Consider the following 19,790-nt stretch of genomic DNA (forward strand, 5'->3'; position numbering starts at 1 on the left):
AAATTCATGCTGTTCACTGAAACCTCATCGGATATGGTCTCAGTGGAGGAGTGGCTGTCAAGAAGCCATTGTTAATGAAGGGAAAGATGTTTTCTCCTCTTTGTGGCTGAGGTATGCCACATTTCACATGAACTGATCTGATGGAGTAATGAATCCAAACTGAAACGTGTAGTTCAAATTATCAACGTATACAGAGAAAATCAGTGAAGATGTACAACAGTGAGTGTCTACAGCCATCTGTAAAACACAGTGGAGGATGTTTTGGGTTTTGTCTGGGGTCCGCATTTCAGCCAGTGGGAATCATGTCAAAATTGATAGAATTATTAATGCAGAACAGTACCACCAGATTTTGATCATCCATGAAACACTATTTCTAAAACATCTGATTTCCAAGGGTTTCGTTTTTCAGCATGGCAGTGATCCCAAATACACTGCCAATGCAGTAAAAGCATACCACACAATGGAGCACTGACAGTCATGGATCAGCCTGCCAAGAGCCCGGACCTCAACATTTATTGAAGCAGTGTGGGATCATCTTGACTTAGAACAGAACAAAAAGGAAGCCAACATTCAAAGAAGAGCTTTGGATGTTCTTCAAGAAGGAAGAACTATTCCTTAAGACTACTTAAAGAAATGATCAGAAAGCTTGGCTAAGAGATGTCAGACTGTGCTGAAGAATAAAGGTGGTCAAACACAATATCGACTTTCAAGCACATTTGAACTATAAAAGCTCAATTTTACCTTGTATTCTGTATTTCCATGTATATTTTCACATTTCAATAAATTGATGCACTTATTTTTTCATTTTGTGAGCAAAATATAAAGAAATGAGGGTGGATCAAAACTTCTGCGTGGTACTGCAAACGTAGATGAACGTACAAGCACTGATAACCTTGAACAGCAGAGAGGGAGAGTCTTTCTTAGACATTTTCTTCTAAGGAAAGTATTAACCTCCTTCTAACCTTTGTGCCATAATGAAAGCTGTTCAGTGGCACATACCACATGGCACATAAGTTGTTTATTCCTATTTATGGAGATCTAAATAAATAAATAAATAAATAAATAAAAACAAATCATAATTATTTGTTTAAAACTTCTCTCTAAATAAGACTGACAGATCGCACACAGAGGCACTAAGAGAAGATACTTTAATGGGCTCTGTCATGCATGGTCATGACCAAAAGTTTATACACAATGCAGAAGTAAAGCATCGAATTGTGCACTGGAGTCAATTCAAGAAGTCTGTCCTTCCAGCACAGGGTCTGTTAATAAGGCACATATTGCCTAATTCTGTGCACATCTGACTAAAAAACAAGTCCTTTGGTAAATGATTCTTCTCACATCAAGCCGTGAAGGAAGAAAAGACTCAGCTCACCTCCTCCACACTTCTGTTGGTCTGAACAAAGTAAAGAAGGTTACAGTAATATCTGCGTAGCAGGACATCCATCCAAACATGTGGAACATGAAGCAGTTAGAGTATGGAGCCCTGGCAAGACGAGCAAACCAGATCAAGAACGAGCTCAGACAGGCAAGAAAAACTATGTTTACACAGAGTTGTAATAAAGGAAGCATAAAGTCATGCTGTCTTTGTTGTAATATCTTTAACCTTTGCTTTCAATTCCTCTTCTACAGGGAGTAAGAAGACCCTACAAAGAAGTGATCGATGTCTTCCAGGGTGATTTACACAGGGCAGGAATGAAACCTCTGACATTTGTCAGACAGGTAAACTTGGACCTTTACACACTGTGTAAACTCATTACGTTTCCTTTGAGTAAGGATTGCCCGTGTTGCGCTTTTTCACAGGTTCTTGCAGCGTGTGTTTACCCGCCGCTTATCAACAGCAGCAATCTGCCACTTGATGTAAGACAGAGGGCCCAGGAGGAGCTGGGGAGATGTGTTGGAGGGAGTGTAGGTGAGGGCAACGTATGCGGTCTAATGACGTGGAAAAAAATGAAAATGCTTGTAGTGCAGGACCCCCAAGGTGGAGCGCATAAACTCCACCTACCACAGTAGTAGTTGTCACACAATAAAGATTGTGTGACAACTACTACTGTGGTTTCGGCCCTTGGCTCCGGACACAGGCACCCCATCTCGCTGCCACACCTTCCCAGCTAGCTTTCCCTGACAAAAAGCAGACACACAGTCAATTGATGCACCTGCGCACCTATTCTCCCCGCCTCAGCACCGCCCCATGAGCTCACTGTGACGTTTTCTCCGCTGCAGCAGGCCAGAGACCATGCCCCTGCCAAAAGGCTTTATCTGCAGTAACCGTGTGGTGGCAGAAATAGCAAAAGACTAAAACCCCCAAAACAGGGCAGATGGCATCAAAACTATCTACAGATACAGATCTAGAGAGCTTCAACTGGTAAAAATGGAACTGGAGAATACCTTTAAGGTTCTTAGGGTTACTACAATCAAACAAGTCAAATCAAACTTTATTGTCAGTTCTGCAATGTACAGGACATACACAGCACTGAAATGCGTTTTGCCCACTGTGTGCAATAGAAAAAAAAATCTAAATTCAATTCAAATCTAAAATAAAATAAGATAGCTGTTTATGTATAAAAAATGAGGTTTGCAAGAATTCTTTTAAAAAAGTTTTTTAATTCATAAAGTTGGGTGAGAATATCTTACTTTCAGTGATTCACTTAAAACAACAGTAACAGGTCTCCACAGATTACAAATAAACTGCGCAGAAATACTGTCATACTCTGGCTTCCATGTTTATCATATACATAAAAGTCTCTATACAGGAAGCATATGTAATAATAGAAGTGTTTAATAAACTATAGGCTCATATAGACAAACATTATAAATACAATGAAATGTATATGTCTTATAAAACATTTTTAAAAAGCCATTTTATGAATTCAAATCTAGGCAGAAATACAAATACAAAAAGTCTGCTTTGTTTTGCCAGATCAAGTTGTAGGTGTGTTTTATAATAATAATAATAATAATGGATTGCATTTATATAGCGCTTTTCGAGACCCTCAAAGCGCTTTACAATTCCACTATTCATTCACTCTCACATTCATACACTGGTGGAGGCAGCTACAGTTGTAGCCACAGCTGCCCTGGGGCAGACTGACAGAAGCGAGGCTGCCATATCGCACATCGGCCCCTCTGGCCATCACCAGTAGGCGGTAGGTGAAGTGTCTTGCCCAAGGACACACAGTGTTGGGAAGGTTACTTTTAAAATGTATTCCATTACAGATTACAGATTACATGCCCCAAAATGTATTCTGTAACGTATTCCGTTACGTTACTCAATGAGAGTAATGTATTCTGAATACTTTGGATTACTTAATATATTATCATGCTGTTTACAACTACGTGAATGTACTATTGCTGTGATTTATTACTGTTACTGAAGGTTTGCGGCTCTGAACCGTAGTAAAGAGACCTCTGGCTAATACGTCAGGTTTGTGTCGGGCTCGTAGCCGAAAAATAGCTTTACTTTGTTGTGTGGGTCAACTTTGCTTGCGAGAGACAGAGAGAGGCGTTGAAAGGCTGCTCCAACGGAACTTGTTGTTTTTGGAGGAAAACACGAACACGGTGTACAGTCGAGTCTTAATAGCTTACTTACAACTGGGCTCGTCAGGCACTCTTCTTGGCTGCAGTGGTTGTTATTATATTTACATGCTTCCAACTCCCGTTTTTCCTCAATGACAACTCGTACTTTTCCTTTTTCTCCCTCCCTCGCTCACAGACACATAACGTGTATGGCAGTCCATTCTCCCTGCAGCACGGACTACACTGCCCATGATGCTACATTCTTTAGAGCTATACAGGGAGTGCAGAATTATTAGGAAAGTGGTATTTTTGAGGAATAATGTTATTATTGAACAACAACCATGTTCTCAATGAACCCAAAAAACTCATTAATATCAAAGCTGAATGTTTTTGGAAGTAGTTTTTAGTTTGTTTTTAGTTTCAGCTATTTTAGGGGGATATCTGTGTGTGCAGGTGACTATTACTGTGCATAATTATTAGGCAACTTAACAAAAAACAAATATATACCAATTTCAATTATTTATTTTTACCAGTGAAACCAATATAACATCTCCACATTCACAAATATACATTTCTGACATTCGAAAACAAAACAAAAACAAATCAGCGACCAATATAGCCACCTTTCTTTGCAAGGACACTCAAAAGCCTGCCATCCATGGATTCTGTCAGTGTTTTGATCTGTTCACCATCAACATTGCGTGCAGCAGCAACCACAGCCTCCCAGACACTGTTCAGAGAGGTGTACTGTTTTCCCTCCTTGTAAATCTCACATTTGATGATGGACCACAGGTTCTCAATGGGGTTCAGATCAGGTGAACAAGGTGGCCATGTCATTAGTTTTTCTTCTTTTATACCCTTTCTTGCCAGCCACGCTGTGGAGTACTTGGACGTGTGTGATGGAGCATTGTCCTGCATGAAAATCATGTTTTTCTTGAAGGATGCAGACTTCTTCCTGTACCACTGCTTGAAGTAGGTGTCTTCCAGAAACTGGCAGTAGGACTGGGAGTTGAGCTTGACTCCATCCTCAACCCGAAAAGGCCCCACAAGCTCATCTTTGATGATACCAGCCCAAACCAGTACTCCACCTCCACCTTGCTGGCGTCTGAGTCGGACTGGAGCTCTCTGCCCTTTACCAATCCAGCCACGGGCCCATCCATCTGGCCCATCAAGACTCACTCTCATTTCATCAGTCCATAAAACCTTAGAAAAATCAGTCTTGAGATATTTCTTGGCCCAGTCTTAACGTTTCAGCTTGTGTGTCTTGTTCAGTGGTGGTCGTCTTTCAGCCTTTCTTACCTTGTCCATGTCTCTGAGTATTGCACACCTTGTGCTTTTGGGCACTTCAGTGATGTTGCAGCTCTGAAATATGGCCAAACTGGTGGCAAGTGGCATCTTGGCAGCTGCACGCTTGACTTTTCTCAGTTCATGGGCAGTTATTTGGCGCCTTGGTTTTTCCACACGCTTCTTGCGACCCTGTTGACTATTTTGAATGAAACGCTTGATTGTTCGATGATCACGCTTCAGAAGCTTTGCAATTTTGAGACTGCTGCATCCCTCTGCAAGATATCTCACTATTTTTGACTTTTCTGAGCCTGTCAAGTCCTTCTTTTGACCCATTTTGCCAAAGGAAAGGACGTTGCCTAATAATTATGCACACCTGATATAGGGTGTTGATGTCATTAGACCACACCCCTTCTCATTACAGAGATGCACATCACCTAATATGCTTAATTGGTAGTAGGCTTTCAATCCTATACAGCTTGGAGTAGGAAAACATGCATGAAGAGGAAGATGTTGACAAAATACTCATTTGCCTAATAATTCTCCACTCCCTGTACCTGTAGCATTCTGCCTATTAGCTTAGCACAACAACAAAAAGGCGCTCTCTCACCCAGGAAACAGCAGAGAGAGCGTCACCCTGTAACCATGGCAACCGTAACGCTGCCGCCTGGAACAACAGAACATAGCTGTCAAACAAAACCCAAACAGTCCTGACCCGCCATAATATGAAATAGGGAAGTACCGCCGTGTAATCCATTTATTTCAACAAAGTAACTGTATTCTAAATACCACCTTTTTAAACGGTAACGGAATATAGTTACTCATATTTTGTATTTTAAATACGTAACGGCGGTACATGTATTCCGTTACTCCCCAACACTGAGGACACAACAACCGAGACTGTCCAAGCTGGGGCTCGAACCGGCAACCTTCCGATTACAAGACAAACTGCCAACTCTTGAGCCACGATCGCCCCCAATGTATGTGAGTTAAAGTCTGTTTTCAATCTCTTCAGGTTCATATTCTGCTGCACCTGGGATACCAGAAATCATCCACAGCATCTCTGAATTCATAAAGAGACGAGACTCTGGCATCTATGCTTATTATATACATAAAAGTCTCTATACGAGAAGCAGGAAGCAATAATAAAAAAGAAAAATTATTCCAATATAGTGTTTAATGAACTATAGGCTCATATAGACAAACATTATAAATACAATGAAATGTATATGTCTTATAAAATGGTTTAAAAAAGCCATTTTATGAATTCAAATCTAGGCAGAAATAATAATACCGAAAGTCTGCTTTGTTTTGCAGGATCAAGTTGTTGGTGTGTTTTATGTGAGTTAAAGTCTGTTTTCAATCTCTTCAGGTTCATATTCTGCTGCACCTGGCATACCAGAAATCATCCACAGCATCTCTGAATTCATAAAGAGACGAGACGGAGGAATTCCATCTCACCCCGAGAACATTTACATCAGCCCTGGCTCACAGTGGTCAATCTCGGTAACTCCATGATTACCGACATCCTGCATACATGTTCAATTCAATTCAATTCAATTTTATTTATATAGCGCCAAATCACAACATAAGTTGCCTCAAGGCGCTTCATAGATACAGAGAAAAACCCAACAATCATATGACCCCCTATGAGCAAGCACTTTGGCAACAGTGGGAAGGAAAAACTCCCTTTTAACAGGAAGAGACCTCCGGCAGAACCAGGCTCAGGGAGGGGCGGCCATCTGCTGCGACCGGTTGGGGTGAGAGAAGGAAGACAGGATAAAAGACATGCTGTGGAAGAGAGACAGAGGTTAATAACAGATATGATTCAATGCAGAGAGGTCTGTTAATACATAGTGAGCGAGAAAGGTGAATGGAAAGGAAAAACTCAATGCATCATGGGAATCTCCCAGCAGCCTACGTCTATTGCAGCATAACTAAGGGAGGATTCAGGGTCACCTGGTCCAGCCCTAACTATATGCTTTAGCAAAAAGGAAAGTTTTAAGCCTAATCTTAAAAGTAGAGATAGTGTCTGTCTCCCGAATCCAAACTGGAAGCTGGTTCCACAGAAGAGGGGCCTGAAAACTGAAGGCTCTCCCTCCCATTCTACTTTTAAATACTCTAGGAACAGCAAGTAGGCCTGCAGAGTGAGAGCGAAGTGCTCTAATAGGGTGATATGGTGCTACAAGGTCATTAAGATAAGATGGGGCCTGATTACTGTATGTGAGGAGCAGGATTTTGAATTCAATTCTGGATTTAACAGGAAGCCAATGAAGGGAAGCCAAAACAAGAGAAATATGCTCTCTCTTTCTAGTCCCTGTCAGGACTCTTGCTGCAGCATTTTGGATTAGCTGAAGGCTTTTCAGTGAGTTTTTTGGACATCCTGATAATAATGAATTACAGTAGTCCAGCCTGGAAGTACTAAATGCATGAACTAGTTTTTCAGCGTCACTCTGAGACAGGATATTTCTAATTTTAGAGATGTTGCGCAAATGGAAGAACGCAGTCTTACATATTTGTTTAATATGTGCGTTGAAGGACATGTCCTGGTCAAAAATGACTCCAAGGTTCCTCACAGCGTTACTGGAGGCCAAGGTAATGCCATCCAGAGTAAGAATCTGGTTAGATACCATATTTCTAAGCTTTTCAGGGCCGAGTACAATAACCTCAGTTTTATCTGAATTAAGAAGCAGAAAGTTAGCGGCCATCCAGGTCTTTATGTCTTTAAGACATTCCTGCAGTTTAACTAATTGGTGTGTGTTATCTGGCTTCATGGACAGATAGAGCTGGGTGTCATCTGCATAGCAGTGAAAATGTATGCTATGTCTTCTAATGATACTGCCTAAGGGAAGCGTGTATAATGTAAACAGAATTGGTCCTAGCACTGAACCCTGTGGAACTCCATAATTAACCTCAGTGTGTGAAGAGGACTCTCCATTTACATGCACAAATTGGAGTCTATTAGATAGATATGATACAAACCACTGCAGTGCAGTACCTGTAATACCTACAGCATGTTCTAATCGCTCTAATAGGATATTATGGTCAACAGTATTGAACGCTGCACTAAGGTCTACCAGGACAAGCACAGAGATGAGTTCACTGTCAGAGGCCATAAGGCCATGTGTATGTGCTTTCTAATGGATCATCACAATCTCTCTTTTCTGTGCTTTCTAGAACATTCTCAGTGTCTTAGTGAACCGTGAGGCTTCACCAAGAACAGGTGTGTTGATTCCAGTGCCATGCCACAACAAAACCGTGTTGTCCATAACGCAGTTGGGTGCAGTCGCCGTCCCTTATTACCTGAGTGAGGAGCAGGGATGGGCGCTGCAGGTGGAAGAGCTGCAGCGAGCGCACGAATCTGCAAAGGGAGTCTGTAATCCTGTGGCTCTGTACGTCATCAACCCCGGAAATCCAGCAGGTATTTATTCCAGCCAGTGTGGGGATCATCTACTGTAAGTGTTTGTTCTTTGTGTTATAGGATGAATATTATACCCTTACTTGTTTTTATGCCACACTGCCTGTAGGTTATGTTCAGAGTCAAAAATCAGTGCTAGAGGTGATCCGGTTTGCTTGGGAAAAGAGGCTCTTTCTTCTGGTTGATGAGGTGAAGAAGCTATTATCATCCATGCAAGCATATTTTAAAAACCAAATGCATCTGTATAAAGGAACTTATGGATGTTTACATGTTGCATTGCAGCTCTATCAGGACTGTGTTTATGGGGAAAACTGTGAGTTTGTCTCCTACAAAAGGGCTGTGAGCGAGATGGGGCCTCCTTTCTCAGGCACAGTGGAGCTGGCGTCCTTTCACTCAGTGTCCAAAGGCTTCTCGGGAGAGTATGTGTTCAGTCCAGATATGTATCTGGTTTGTAATGGATGATTCTCACAAAGCTTGAGGCAAAAATTAAACTGAAATTTAAAGAAATAAAGCAGTCAAATAAGCAATCTCACTACAAGATCAAAAAGATGAAGACGTTAGTTTGCTCACTGATACTTATAAGTGCTATTGTGCATTATTTGCACAACTACAAAGATGATCAGGATTTTTAAAAACTTATACACCAAACTTCTCAAGTTTGTTAACTGCATTACAAATATTATTTCTCTGTATTGTTGAGTTTTAAGAAATCTTATCTTGAAAAACACAAATGTGACATAAGCTACTCTCTACAGTTTATGCTTTTTTCAGAAGAGAAATCTGAACACTGGATATACTAGTGAAAAAAAAAAACAAGTTCTGAGGAGATTTTTGGGTACCTTAGCATCACTGCGTGAGATACACCCTAGTCAGGCTGGCAGGCTGTTATTGGACCAGCACAGAGAGACAGTCATTTATAAACACATTCACACTTAAAGTCACCAATTAACCTAACATGCAATCTTTGGACTCTGAAAGGTTGCCAGATAACCTGGACAAATCCCACATATGCACAGGGAGAGACTCCAGCTGGTCAGCAGGTTTGACCCCTGAACCTCCTTGCAGCCAAGTTAATATGCTAACCAGTGCAATGGTTACCCTGATACTGGCGGCAGTTAGTGGCACCTCTCAGCCTTCTAGTAGATACACCTATGATGTAATTTAAAACTCCTACATCAGTTTGTTCTCGAGTTATCACATTCACAAACTTGGGTGCCCATGTTGTCTGTCAGTCTTTTATGGCTGTCAGGTAAAATCTTCCAAAGTTGATTGCATTGCACAACTTGCATCGTGACAATTACACTTTTGTGTTTAACATATATTTTCGGTGTTAATTGTAGAAATGTCTTTTTGAAATTCATGCAAATTAGTGCCAAGTGTGCTAAAATAGCTTTGGACATTTTCTTTAGACTGGTATGAACAAAGAGATCATTGACCAGAGTCTCATTGTAAGTTTAAACACTTCTTATACAAGCTAAAATGCGGAACTTAAAAGTATCACAGGTGTAGCAGTGATATTTTTAAGAGTGCAAGCAGGGTGGAGAGGATAGGGATGCATTTCATGGCAAGAGTGAAAAGGAAGGTTGTGTGTCCAGTATATCCACTATCCTTCCTCTGCACATGTCCAAACCATCTCGGTCTCAAACTATGTCTCCAACCTGCTCAACCTGAGCTTTGATGTACCAGTCCCCTTGAGCTGGCAGGCAAGAAGTAAAGAAGAAATCTTCATAGGATGTCGTAAAGAAGGGCGTGCAGAGGGTTGGTAGGAATAGTGTGAAATGAAAAAAACAAAACAAAACAATGAAATTCAGTGATAAACTGGTCATCCACTGAGAGTGATCATGAGAAGCAAAGCTCCAGAACAGCTACATTTTTGTTGTTTCTACATGCAAGTCTCTTTCATTAGGTGTGGTCTCCGTGCTGGATATGTCGAGCTGGTAAATCTGGATCCTGCTGTCATGAAATACATCCACACACTGTTCTCCAAAGATTGTTCACCAGTTTTAGGTCAGATTGCCCTGGATCTGATGACGGACCCTCCAAAGCCAGGAGACCCCTCGTACCTGCTCTATAAACAGGTTGGACCTGAGAACTGTACTCTTGTTTAGCTGAGGATGACCAACTACATGTAGCGCTGTAGCTGTTTTTGATAAAGAATTTGCCATTTTCTACAAGCTGATGTCTTCTGCAGGAAATTGAGCAGATCAGGACTGTGCTGGTTCATAGCGTGAAGAAAGTCCACGAGGTTGTCAACAGCCTACCGGGATTCAGCTGCCCACCCATTGAAGGAGGATTGTTTGCGTTCCCCAGACTGCACCTCACACCAAAAGCTATTCAGAAAGCCAAGGTTACAGCAGAAATGCAAGAGGATGTATTACATAATCTGTGTTGAAGCCCTTTGAACTTTCTCCTGGTTCATTTTCCTGAAATGTGTTTGTTGTTTTCCTTGGATATTTCAGGAATTAGGACTGCAGCCAGACACATTCTACTGTACGAGACTGCTAGAAGAAGGTGGAGTGTTTACCGGTCCTGGTTGGGAGTACGGACAAAAGGAGGGCACCTACCACATCAGGTACAACACAAGTCGGGCACTCTTCAAAGTACATCATTAGGAAATTATAGATATTATATAAAGCAATTTTATTTTTGGTATAAAACAAAAAATAATTTCTATTGTTAAAAGAAGTCTGTGTTTAGACTGCAGATGGATTCATTTCATGGTCCAAGTCTCAAAGTCTTTTTTTTTTTTTTTTTTTTTTTTTGTCTCTGCAGATTTTGCATCGCGGTCCCTCAGGACGTCATGGAGGAATTACTGAGACGCCTGAGCAGCTTCCACATGACATTTATGAAGGATTTTTCTTAAAGACAAAGTTCCCATTGGAGTCTCTTTTTTCTGTAATCCCATAACTCTATATAGAAAATCAAACCAATTTTTGAAACAGCGATGTTGATTTTAATAAATATGACATTTATTGCATACAATCTTTGGTCAGCCATCTTTTGTCACTACCCATTAGAGTAAGATACAGCTTCAGCTTTTCAGAAAGCAACTAACCGTCTATTACAAGTTCCAAATTCAAATGAGGCCTTACATCAGCAATCATTAAAAAATTAAATTTAAAAAAAAAAAAAAAATAGTAGTGTGTTCTTTAAAGAGTTCCTGATAAATTCCGTGCTTTCACAATGGAATCCAGCACTAAAATAGGGGGGGGAAAAAAAAAAAAGAAAAGAAAAAAAAGTGATGTCAAAACAGCAAATCATTAGCCACTTAATCTGTCTGAGCCAGCAGACATGTAGAAAACCCTCAGTCTTATCAATCCACCTCACTGTCACTGCTGTGAACAAGAGGGTTTGAATCTGTATTGTTCAGCAGCTGTACTAGTAAAGAGATGAGCTTTCCATCTTGAGAAGCGTTTGTGTTACTGGGGCTGTTGAGGTTTCGGTGCAGCATGGTCTGAATGGAAGTGCGTAGCTCCCAGAGCAGCTCCCACGTCTCAACCTGCAGCTCACAGCGCACCAGAGATCGTCCAGAAAATGATACTTCTATTTTGTCGCCATGCACTGGTCACAAGAAAAAGAAGAGTAGTATTCAAGTCTGCTAATGCAGAGGGATGATTTCATTTTTGGTGCTTGTCTAAAATGCAAACTACAAACATGTAGACAGACTTGCACAGTTGAAATAATTTCATTTTTACTGTAGCACTCCATAACAGTCCAAAAGCATTAGTCAGCACTTGAACACATCTAAACCAACAAGATTTTCAGCTGATCAGAGACGTGCACAAACAACGGACTTCAGTCAGATTACCATCCTCCAACCTGTGCTACAAATGCATTCTTTAGGGAGAGCAGAAAACATCTTACCCATCTCTGTGATATCGCAGTCTGTAAGCAGCAACAGAGCGAGTGGATGGACTGTAGAAGAGTCTCTGATGAAAACATTCCCGTTGGACTTGATGGCACTGAAGAATGTCAACCACCGACTAGGGAGGTCTTCTTTCCCACTACAATATAAAATGAAAACAAACTTTACATGCACATCAAGTCTGTTTGTGATGCAACTCAATATTTAGGGCATGCTCTGACCGGTTCACTGAGGAGCGGTGAAGCAGCACTGGCCCACTGAGTGTTCGCAAAGAAATGCTGTTGGGACGAAAGCGTCCTCCTTTAGTCACAACACCTTTCTTCACCTAAAAACAAAAGAACAAAACAAACCAGGTCTAATTTAAATGCAATGCAATGTCAGATTCAACACAAACACCTATACAGCTTTAACCTAGAAAAGCTCAAGTAGATTTATAGAACCGTTACATCACTGTTATGAGTTAATTATGAGTCCCTGGGGGGGATTATAGCAGGATATAGGCAATGAAAGTCAGTCTGGGTAGCTGCCATGTACCTGAATGAGGTTGGGATACAGCCCAGCCAGCAGCACAGCTTTAAGCAGCTCATCCTGGTTGCTGTGCTCATTGTAGAGAGAGGTGTAACGCTGGCAGTCACTGGGATGAGAAACAAGCCCGGCGTCATGCAGATTATCACTGAACTGAGATATAAGACCTGCAATAGGATCAGATGACAGAAATATTTGAATTTAGCAAAAAACAAGAGGGCAGGGATTTTTAACTTCCAAAAGTGGACTGAGACAGGGTGTAAAAGACTGACCGTTTATAAAACGAAGGCTGGCCTTGGACAGGGTGTGTCTCTCCAGAAAGTCATCCCTGTCCTCTCGGTTGCCGTCGTGCTGAACTTTCCTCCAGCCCAGAACAGCTCTACTGACCACCAGATAGTCACTGTAGCTTGAGCCACTCAGAGCCTCTTTGGCCTGAACAAACAAAGCAGACGACTCAGTAACAGCTTAGCAAACAAAAATATGGCAAAATTTATTATGGTGAAGACATCTCACCTTGTTGACTAGTGCTCTGTTCTGCAAGCTGTTGTGGAAAGGGTCTCTAGTGAGACAGGCAGCTACAGACAACATAGGCATAACACATCTAAACATGCTACTCAGGACTAATATTTTGCCCAGCCGTGGGTCACATGACATGCAGGCGACACGATCCCCTAATGGAGTCAGTGTTTCGGTCCTGTCCAGGACTCCTGCAAAACAAAAGTGCATCAAAATGACAAGTAAAGACAAGTAAAGACGAGCAAAGACGAGTAAAGACGCGCTTACCTATATCTTGTAGATTACGGACAGCGTCTCTCACAGACTCTGGCTCTGGGCTGTCCAATACTTGGGATAAGAAATCTACAGCCTACAAGCACCAAAAATGATAAGCCATTAATAAATATAAAATAGAAGAAAAATGTAAATACAGATACAAGAAAGAACAGGGAAAAAATTATTCCTGTACCTTTGAGTTTGGACTGTGGATTTTAGCCTGCACTACTAAACTCTCAAGTGGGATGCGCAGGATCTCAGGGATGGGAAAGGGAGGCATGGATTCCAGCTGTTTTCTTGAGAAAAGGTGGTAGGACTGTCCCGGCTGACACCGGCCTGCTCTCCCTTTTCTTTGTGTAACATTTGAACGGGAAATCCAAACTGTATCCAGACAGGACACCTGGGGCGAAATAAATAAATGAGATTACTTTTGCTGACATTTTCCTGGAATAAAATCAAATGTCAATACTAACCTTAGTCCTTGGGTCATAATTCTGTTCTTTGTGAGTTCCTGCATCCACCACGTGAACAATGTCATCTATTGTAACTGAGGTCTCAGCAATGTTTGTGGCCAGGACAATCTTTCTTTGTCCCACTTGGGGGCGCTGGAACACAGCCTGCTGGTCAGCCACTGATAAACTTGAGTGCACTAAAAGAAAAGCAGAACCAATTATAAACTGGTTATAGGTGGGGAACCTTTTTCCAGAGGCCTCCTTTTTGGCCTCTGGAAATCCATCGCCTTACTTACAGGGCAGGATCATCTGGGAGCCAGAGGAGAAGCGCGGTTTTTCCTCGAGCTTCTCTTGAACAGCCTTTATGTCCTGCCATCCCGGGAGGAAACACAGCACTGCACCTGTAGAACGAGGGGAGAGGAGTTGTTGTAAAATATGACTCTGCCCAAAATTTCAAACACTATTATTTAAAGTGAATTAACAGCTTGGTAAAATAGGCACCTGGTTCTCCACATCTGTCAATGTGTTCGATGACATCAGCGACTAAATCGAGATCCGGTGTGGCATCGTTCTAAACAAGAAGAAGACGCAGAGCAACTCATCAGTTTGGAAAAAAAAGAAAAAGAAAATGTGTGAAAAACAAAAATGTGGCAGATGTGAGTTCCACCTCTTTGTCCGTCTTCGCCCTTTCTGGGACCTGAGACCGACGCCCCATCTCTTTTAGTACATCTTCCAGGTACTTGTCTCGTACTGGGTGCATGAACCCTGGCACCTTTACGATCGGGCAGCCGCCAAAGTACTGTGCCAGCCTCTGGTTGTCCCCAGTGGCACTCATGAGAACGACCCTCAGGTCAGGGTTCTCATTCAGGCTTGTGCGCAGCAGAGCCAGCAGCAGGTCTGTGTTTATGTCTCTCTCGTGGACCTCGTCAACCACCACGTGGCTGATTCCCTTCAGGGTTGGGTTTGACTGCAGCTTCCTCAGCAGGACACCCACTGTGAGGAAGAGCAACGCTCCTCCACTGTGCTCTGGGAGTCGGCTCTCGAGTCTCACCTACAGGAGAAAGATAATACAAATATTATGCATTACTATGGAAAAGATTACTCAACCCTTCATATCCTTGCGATGCTACCAGCCACAATTCAAGGGTTCAGTTACAAAACCAATGTGGTAGAATGAGAAAACTGCCAGTTTATTTTATTCTACTTTTTACTCTTTATGTCAGAAAATAGTTAAAAACAATAGATATGAGGAAGGCCCTCAAAAATTAGAACTTTAATATAAATCTGTAGTCATTGCATGAGCTGCAACGCTCAAGTTTTCTAGAGAGAGGTGCAGGCAGATCAAACATTTTACTGTAATCTAGATAGCTTCATAAAATCAAAAATAACAAAAACACCTATGACATAATTTTATGTCCCGGTGATGACTGAAATTAAAGTTAGAGCACTTTGTTGTGTGAGCCCTAAAACAGCTTTGCCGAGAGGAATTTCAAATACGTTTACTGAATAAAAAGTTTTAAAAGCACAAGACGAAGTTTTGAAGTTGTGCAAATACATTTCTCTTATTAGAGAAATCAAAACAAATCGTTTTGTGTTCAACTAAGATATTGTATAATCTATGCAGCTGTCCTAACCTGATATCCTACAGACTGTTTCAGAGCTGGACCCATCTCCTGAGCAACACGGTGGGCCACCGACACAGCACTGATCCGGCGAGGCTGGGTTACCAAGATGTTGCACTCAGCCCCGCTGCCCCCTCTCACGCGATCCTCCAGCAGAAAACGAGGGACCCGAGTTGTCTTGCCACATCCTGTTTCTCCAGCAATCACAACTACCCTGGAGGCCTGCACAGCTGAGATCACACGCTGACGGTGGGCGTCGACCGGGAGCTCGAGGCTCAGTTCGGGGTTCGCTCTGTTCCATCTCTCCTGCAGGTGGATGCTGAGCTGCTGAGCCTCAGATTCAGAAAGAGGCCTGTACGGCCTGCCTGTGATGGCATCTGTTATAAAATCCTCCTCTTCCTCATCATTCCGGTTTATTGTCTGCTGTTCTTTTGCCTCTTCCTCTTCCCATAGTTTCTGTACCTCTGTTGTCACTGGGTACTGTTAGAAAAATGCGCAAACTCAGAAACTTACATTTTTGTCAAAACTCAGTCAAACACCACTAATCCTCCTTGTACCAAGACTCACCTGGGTGAGGTACTCTCTCACGCTTTGCTCCAGATATTTTGGAATCTCCAATGGAAGTGGGCGCCTCTCCCTCTCTCCAGCCTCCCTCACCTTTTCTCGATGATACTTGGCATGTGTCAGTGGGTTGTTGTCCTTATCCAGCAGCTCCAATTCCTGTAACCAGCAGGTGAGATGCATATATTAAGTACAATCTTGACTTGTTAAGATACAGTAGTTCTCGACAAATACTCACCTTTAGCTTCATGCAGGCAAGTGCAGCAGCTCTCGCCTCTGCTGCCGCCCGGCTGCCTGCTTTGGCTGTGAATGTCATCTCCTCGGGCCAGAGCAGAGTCAGTTCACACGTCTTTAGCTTCCCTCCTGTTGTTCTGAACTGCAGTAGCTCCTGCAGTAATAAGTCACATGGTAGCTTACAATGCACATTGAGTTTAAAGAGGATAGATTGTTACCGCCCAAAACAAAGTGAACTACAAACCCAGATATTGTTGGACGATGTGGCCACCTGGATAACCCTATTCAACAGAGATTTAGGTTGTGGAAACAAGGAAAGAGCTTCTGACACATTGGAGTCATCCTCTTTAGCAGGTGCCCGGTCATTTGCTCTGCCTCTGTAGATATCACCTGTCCAGGAATTATCCTCATTATCATGAAGAGGTGTATGCAGCCCTCCTCTCCCTCGGCCAGCTCTCCTCCTGGGGAGCTGGTTGTTTGGCCCTATCACACCCATTTCCTGTAAACAAACACAATCAAAGAACGGTGAGAGGGGAGAAAGAGACATATCATATACTGCAAACTCACATGCTGGTTTTCAGCTTACTCTGAGCTTCTGACAAGCGGCAGCTGCTGCAAATTGCTCTGCCTCGCTCTTCTTTGAGCCGTAACCCTCCTCTTCTATCTTGCAGGGCCACTGCAGCGTGACAGTGGCCTTCTACAGAGGAGCCACAACACAAAGCTTAACACCATCAACGGATTTTGTCACATGTACAGTGAAAGCAATAATGCTGTCTCGCTCTGACTTTAGCGCTGACCTTAACACCAGCATGTTCCATGCAACTGTACTGGATGAGCTGAGAGAGGTCGCTGACTCCCAGTGACCGTGAGATGGTGTTGTGCAGGAGGCTTTTAGGATCTGGAAACTCCTTCAGGAGGTGGCGTCTGCTATCGACTAAATAGTAAATATAATAAAAATTGTAAAAGGTGACTGTCGGCAGTGGATACATGGGAGTCCAAATATGAGATAAAAGAAGCAAGACTGCGAAATACAAGCACAAACCATAACCTTTTAAATGACGTGCCCTTGAGTTTTTAGCGCCGCTGCTGGCGAGCTGTCACCCGTTAGCTAACCGGCATCTTCACTCACCTCGTTTACTCTGGAAATAAGATGTCGCATTCATCTGAAAGCTTGGAGATTTGGTCCCATACCACCGCATTTCTTTACTCAAGTCAGACGCCGTTTTACAGCCACTGTGAACGCATTTGCCAATGTTGCATAGCGCTCTCAAACGCACGAGTAAAACACCGGGTAGCGCCATCTTTAAATTAAAGTTTCTTCTTCGGCTCCTCTACAAGCTGTTTTCATGAAACGCCCTCTTGTGGCAGGGAGTATAACTGCATCTTTTAGAGCGCCTCGTAAAAACATGAGCAGATCAGAATAAGAATCAGAAAAACTTTATTAATCCCAGAGGGAAATTGAGTTGTCATAGCAGCAGATATACAACAAACATCAAGCACTCATACAAAATGAGTGTAGAAACGGCGATATTAATAAATAAACATTAAGACATATAGATAAATATAGAGATATAGGTATAAATATAAATATACATATAAATATAATAGGACAAGTATGTGTGAAAATATATGTTGTGGTGCACAAAAGTGACCCACGGGGATAAATTAAAGAGTCTGATAGCAACAGGAAGGAACAACCTCCTGTAACGTTCCCTCAGATAGCAAAGTTGAAGGAACCCATTACTGAAACTGCTCTTCAGATTGTCCAGTGTGTTATGGAGGGGTGGGAGTCATTGTCCATGATTGCCAGCAGTCTTGCCAGCATTCTGTCACTGTTCACCTCCTCCAGGGTGGCGAGCTTCATGCCAAAAACAGACTCTGCCTTCCAGATGAGTTTGTACAGTCTGTTTGTGTCCTTTGCCTTGATGCCTGGACTCCAGCATGCTACAGCAAAGAAGACGGTTTTTGCAACAGCAGACTGATAAAACATATAGAGCATCTTGCTGCTAACGCTGAAGGATCTGAGCCTTGTGAATGTGATTTCTGATCCAAATCAATCAAAGTTTTCCTTTACTTTCAGGTTTCTTTGCGGTCCTTCTAACCCACTTGTGGAGGGACAATAATTGCACCTAACTGGGTCTTGACAGCAGCACACTGCATCACACGAGAGCGAATTTGTTCTTGGTGTTTTCGTGGCCAGATCACATATAAGCAGCCATTTTGAATACTAAAAAAAAGTGTCATGAAGATGAACTGAAAGCCTTTTTCGTTTCAATTCCAGTTTCTACACATACAGGGTGGTTCTTGCTGAGCATGACATGAACAAAGAGGGACCTGAATAGTTCATTATCATTGAAAAATTCATACACCCCAAATGGAACTGTGTGTCGTGTGGATATGGTGTTGCTTTCTACTCTTTAACTTGTAGGAAAACAATGACACAGTCTATTTTTTTCCTCATCCTTGTTCACAGGAATGACATTGCCCTACTAAAACTGGAGAAGAGAACCACTATCAGGGATGAGGTTCAGCTGGCTTGCCTGATGCTACTCTCACCCACAACCAGCCCTGCTACATCACAGGGTGGGGTCGTCTCTACAGTAAGACCCACTGCTATTGTCAAGTGTGGCACATCTTTGTTAAATTCTAAATACTCAGTTATTATGCATTCGATTTGATTGGTGTTGTGATCTTTAGCCCCCTGCTACACCACAGCAGGTGGTGGATCACAGCGTCTGCAGTTAAAGTGACTGGTGGGGTGGTTCAGTAAAGACAACAATGGTCTGTGCAGGAGGTGAAAGCAAGTCAGCATGCCATGTGAAAAACAACAACAGAACTTTGTTATATTTTTGCAAAATAAACTGTTCAGTGTATGTGTTACGGTTCAGGGTGACTCTGGAGGCCAGTAGTGGTTTTAACCTTTGAACTCCCCCATGGATGCCATTTTTGCCTGGCCTCTTTCTTATTATTGAATCATGAACTCTGACCTTAACTGAGGCAAGTGAAGCCTGCTGTTTTTTAGATGTTGTCCTGCGTTCATTTGTGATCTGGATGAGGTGCTGATGTATTCTTGGGAGTAATTTTGGTAGGCTGTCTACTCTCTGGAGTCCCAAAGCCTTAGATGTGACGTAACCTTTACAGACAGATAGATGTCATCCACTTGTATCAATCTGGAAACTTAACAGTTTCTCATTTGTTCTCGAGTTTCTTTAGATCGTGGCATGATCTTTAAGCATACTTCACTTTGTTATACAGGTTCTGTTAAAGTAATCTTTTTGATTCAACAGGCCTGGCAGTAATCAGGTCAGTGTGTGGTTAGTGAAATTGAACTCTTTTCTAAGTTAATTCATAATTTAAGTGGGCCATTTACCTTTTCACACAGGGCCAGGTAGGGTTGTATAGCTTTATTCCCTTAAATTATTTAAAAACTGCATTCTGTATTTACCTGGGTTATCTTTATCTGACATTAAATTTTGTTTTATCTGGAATATTTCATATTCATATTTCATATGTGAAAAAGAACAAATCAGGAAGTCGATGAC

General features: G+C 42.2%; 2 protein-coding genes and 1 pseudogene across 2 annotated transcripts; 2 read left to right on the forward strand and 1 right to left on the reverse strand.

Moving 5' to 3' along the window:
- Positions 1–1,429: 1,429 nt before the first annotated feature.
- LOC146648046 (alanine aminotransferase 1) lies at positions 1,430–11,353 on the forward strand. The gene is made up of 11 exons (XM_085389954.1): positions 1,430–1,528; positions 1,633–1,722; positions 1,804–1,912; positions 6,173–6,306; positions 7,978–8,221; positions 8,328–8,407; positions 8,501–8,637; positions 10,125–10,296; positions 10,410–10,565; positions 10,678–10,790; positions 10,991–11,353. The coding sequence occupies exons 1-11, from the start codon at positions 1,454–1,456 to the stop codon at positions 11,079–11,081; spliced, it is 1,401 nt and encodes a 466-aa protein (XP_085246080.1). The 5' UTR covers positions 1,430–1,453; the 3' UTR covers positions 11,082–11,353.
- On the reverse strand, positions 11,202–17,696 carry dhx30 (DEAH (Asp-Glu-Ala-His) box helicase 30). Its single transcript, XM_085389944.1, has 19 exons — positions 17,378–17,696; positions 17,046–17,182; positions 16,835–16,945; positions 16,493–16,747; positions 16,253–16,402; positions 16,021–16,173; positions 15,466–15,933; positions 14,499–14,882; positions 14,333–14,402; positions 14,128–14,232; positions 13,853–14,028; positions 13,573–13,779; positions 13,392–13,473; positions 13,122–13,315; positions 12,881–13,040; positions 12,618–12,775; positions 12,305–12,408; positions 12,083–12,222; positions 11,202–11,779 (listed from the first exon to the last, which is right to left on the reverse strand). Exons 1-19 carry the CDS (start codon positions 17,547–17,549, stop codon positions 11,532–11,534), a joined length of 3,474 nt encoding a protein of 1,157 aa, XP_085246070.1. The 5' UTR covers positions 17,550–17,696; the 3' UTR covers positions 11,202–11,531.
- A 351-nt stretch (positions 17,697–18,047) lies between these two features.
- LOC146648048 (chymotrypsin-like elastase family member 3B) lies at positions 18,048–19,157 on the forward strand (annotated as a pseudogene).
- Positions 19,158–19,790: the final 633 nt, after the last annotated feature.

The sequence above is a fragment of the Rhamphochromis longiceps genome, linkage group LG18, assembly GCF_057381845.1.
Source record: "Rhamphochromis longiceps isolate RC_006_pf linkage group LG18, R_longiceps_female_GT1.1, whole genome shotgun sequence".
In the NCBI taxonomy this organism is placed as follows: Eukaryota; Metazoa; Chordata; class Actinopteri; order Cichliformes; family Cichlidae; genus Rhamphochromis; species Rhamphochromis longiceps.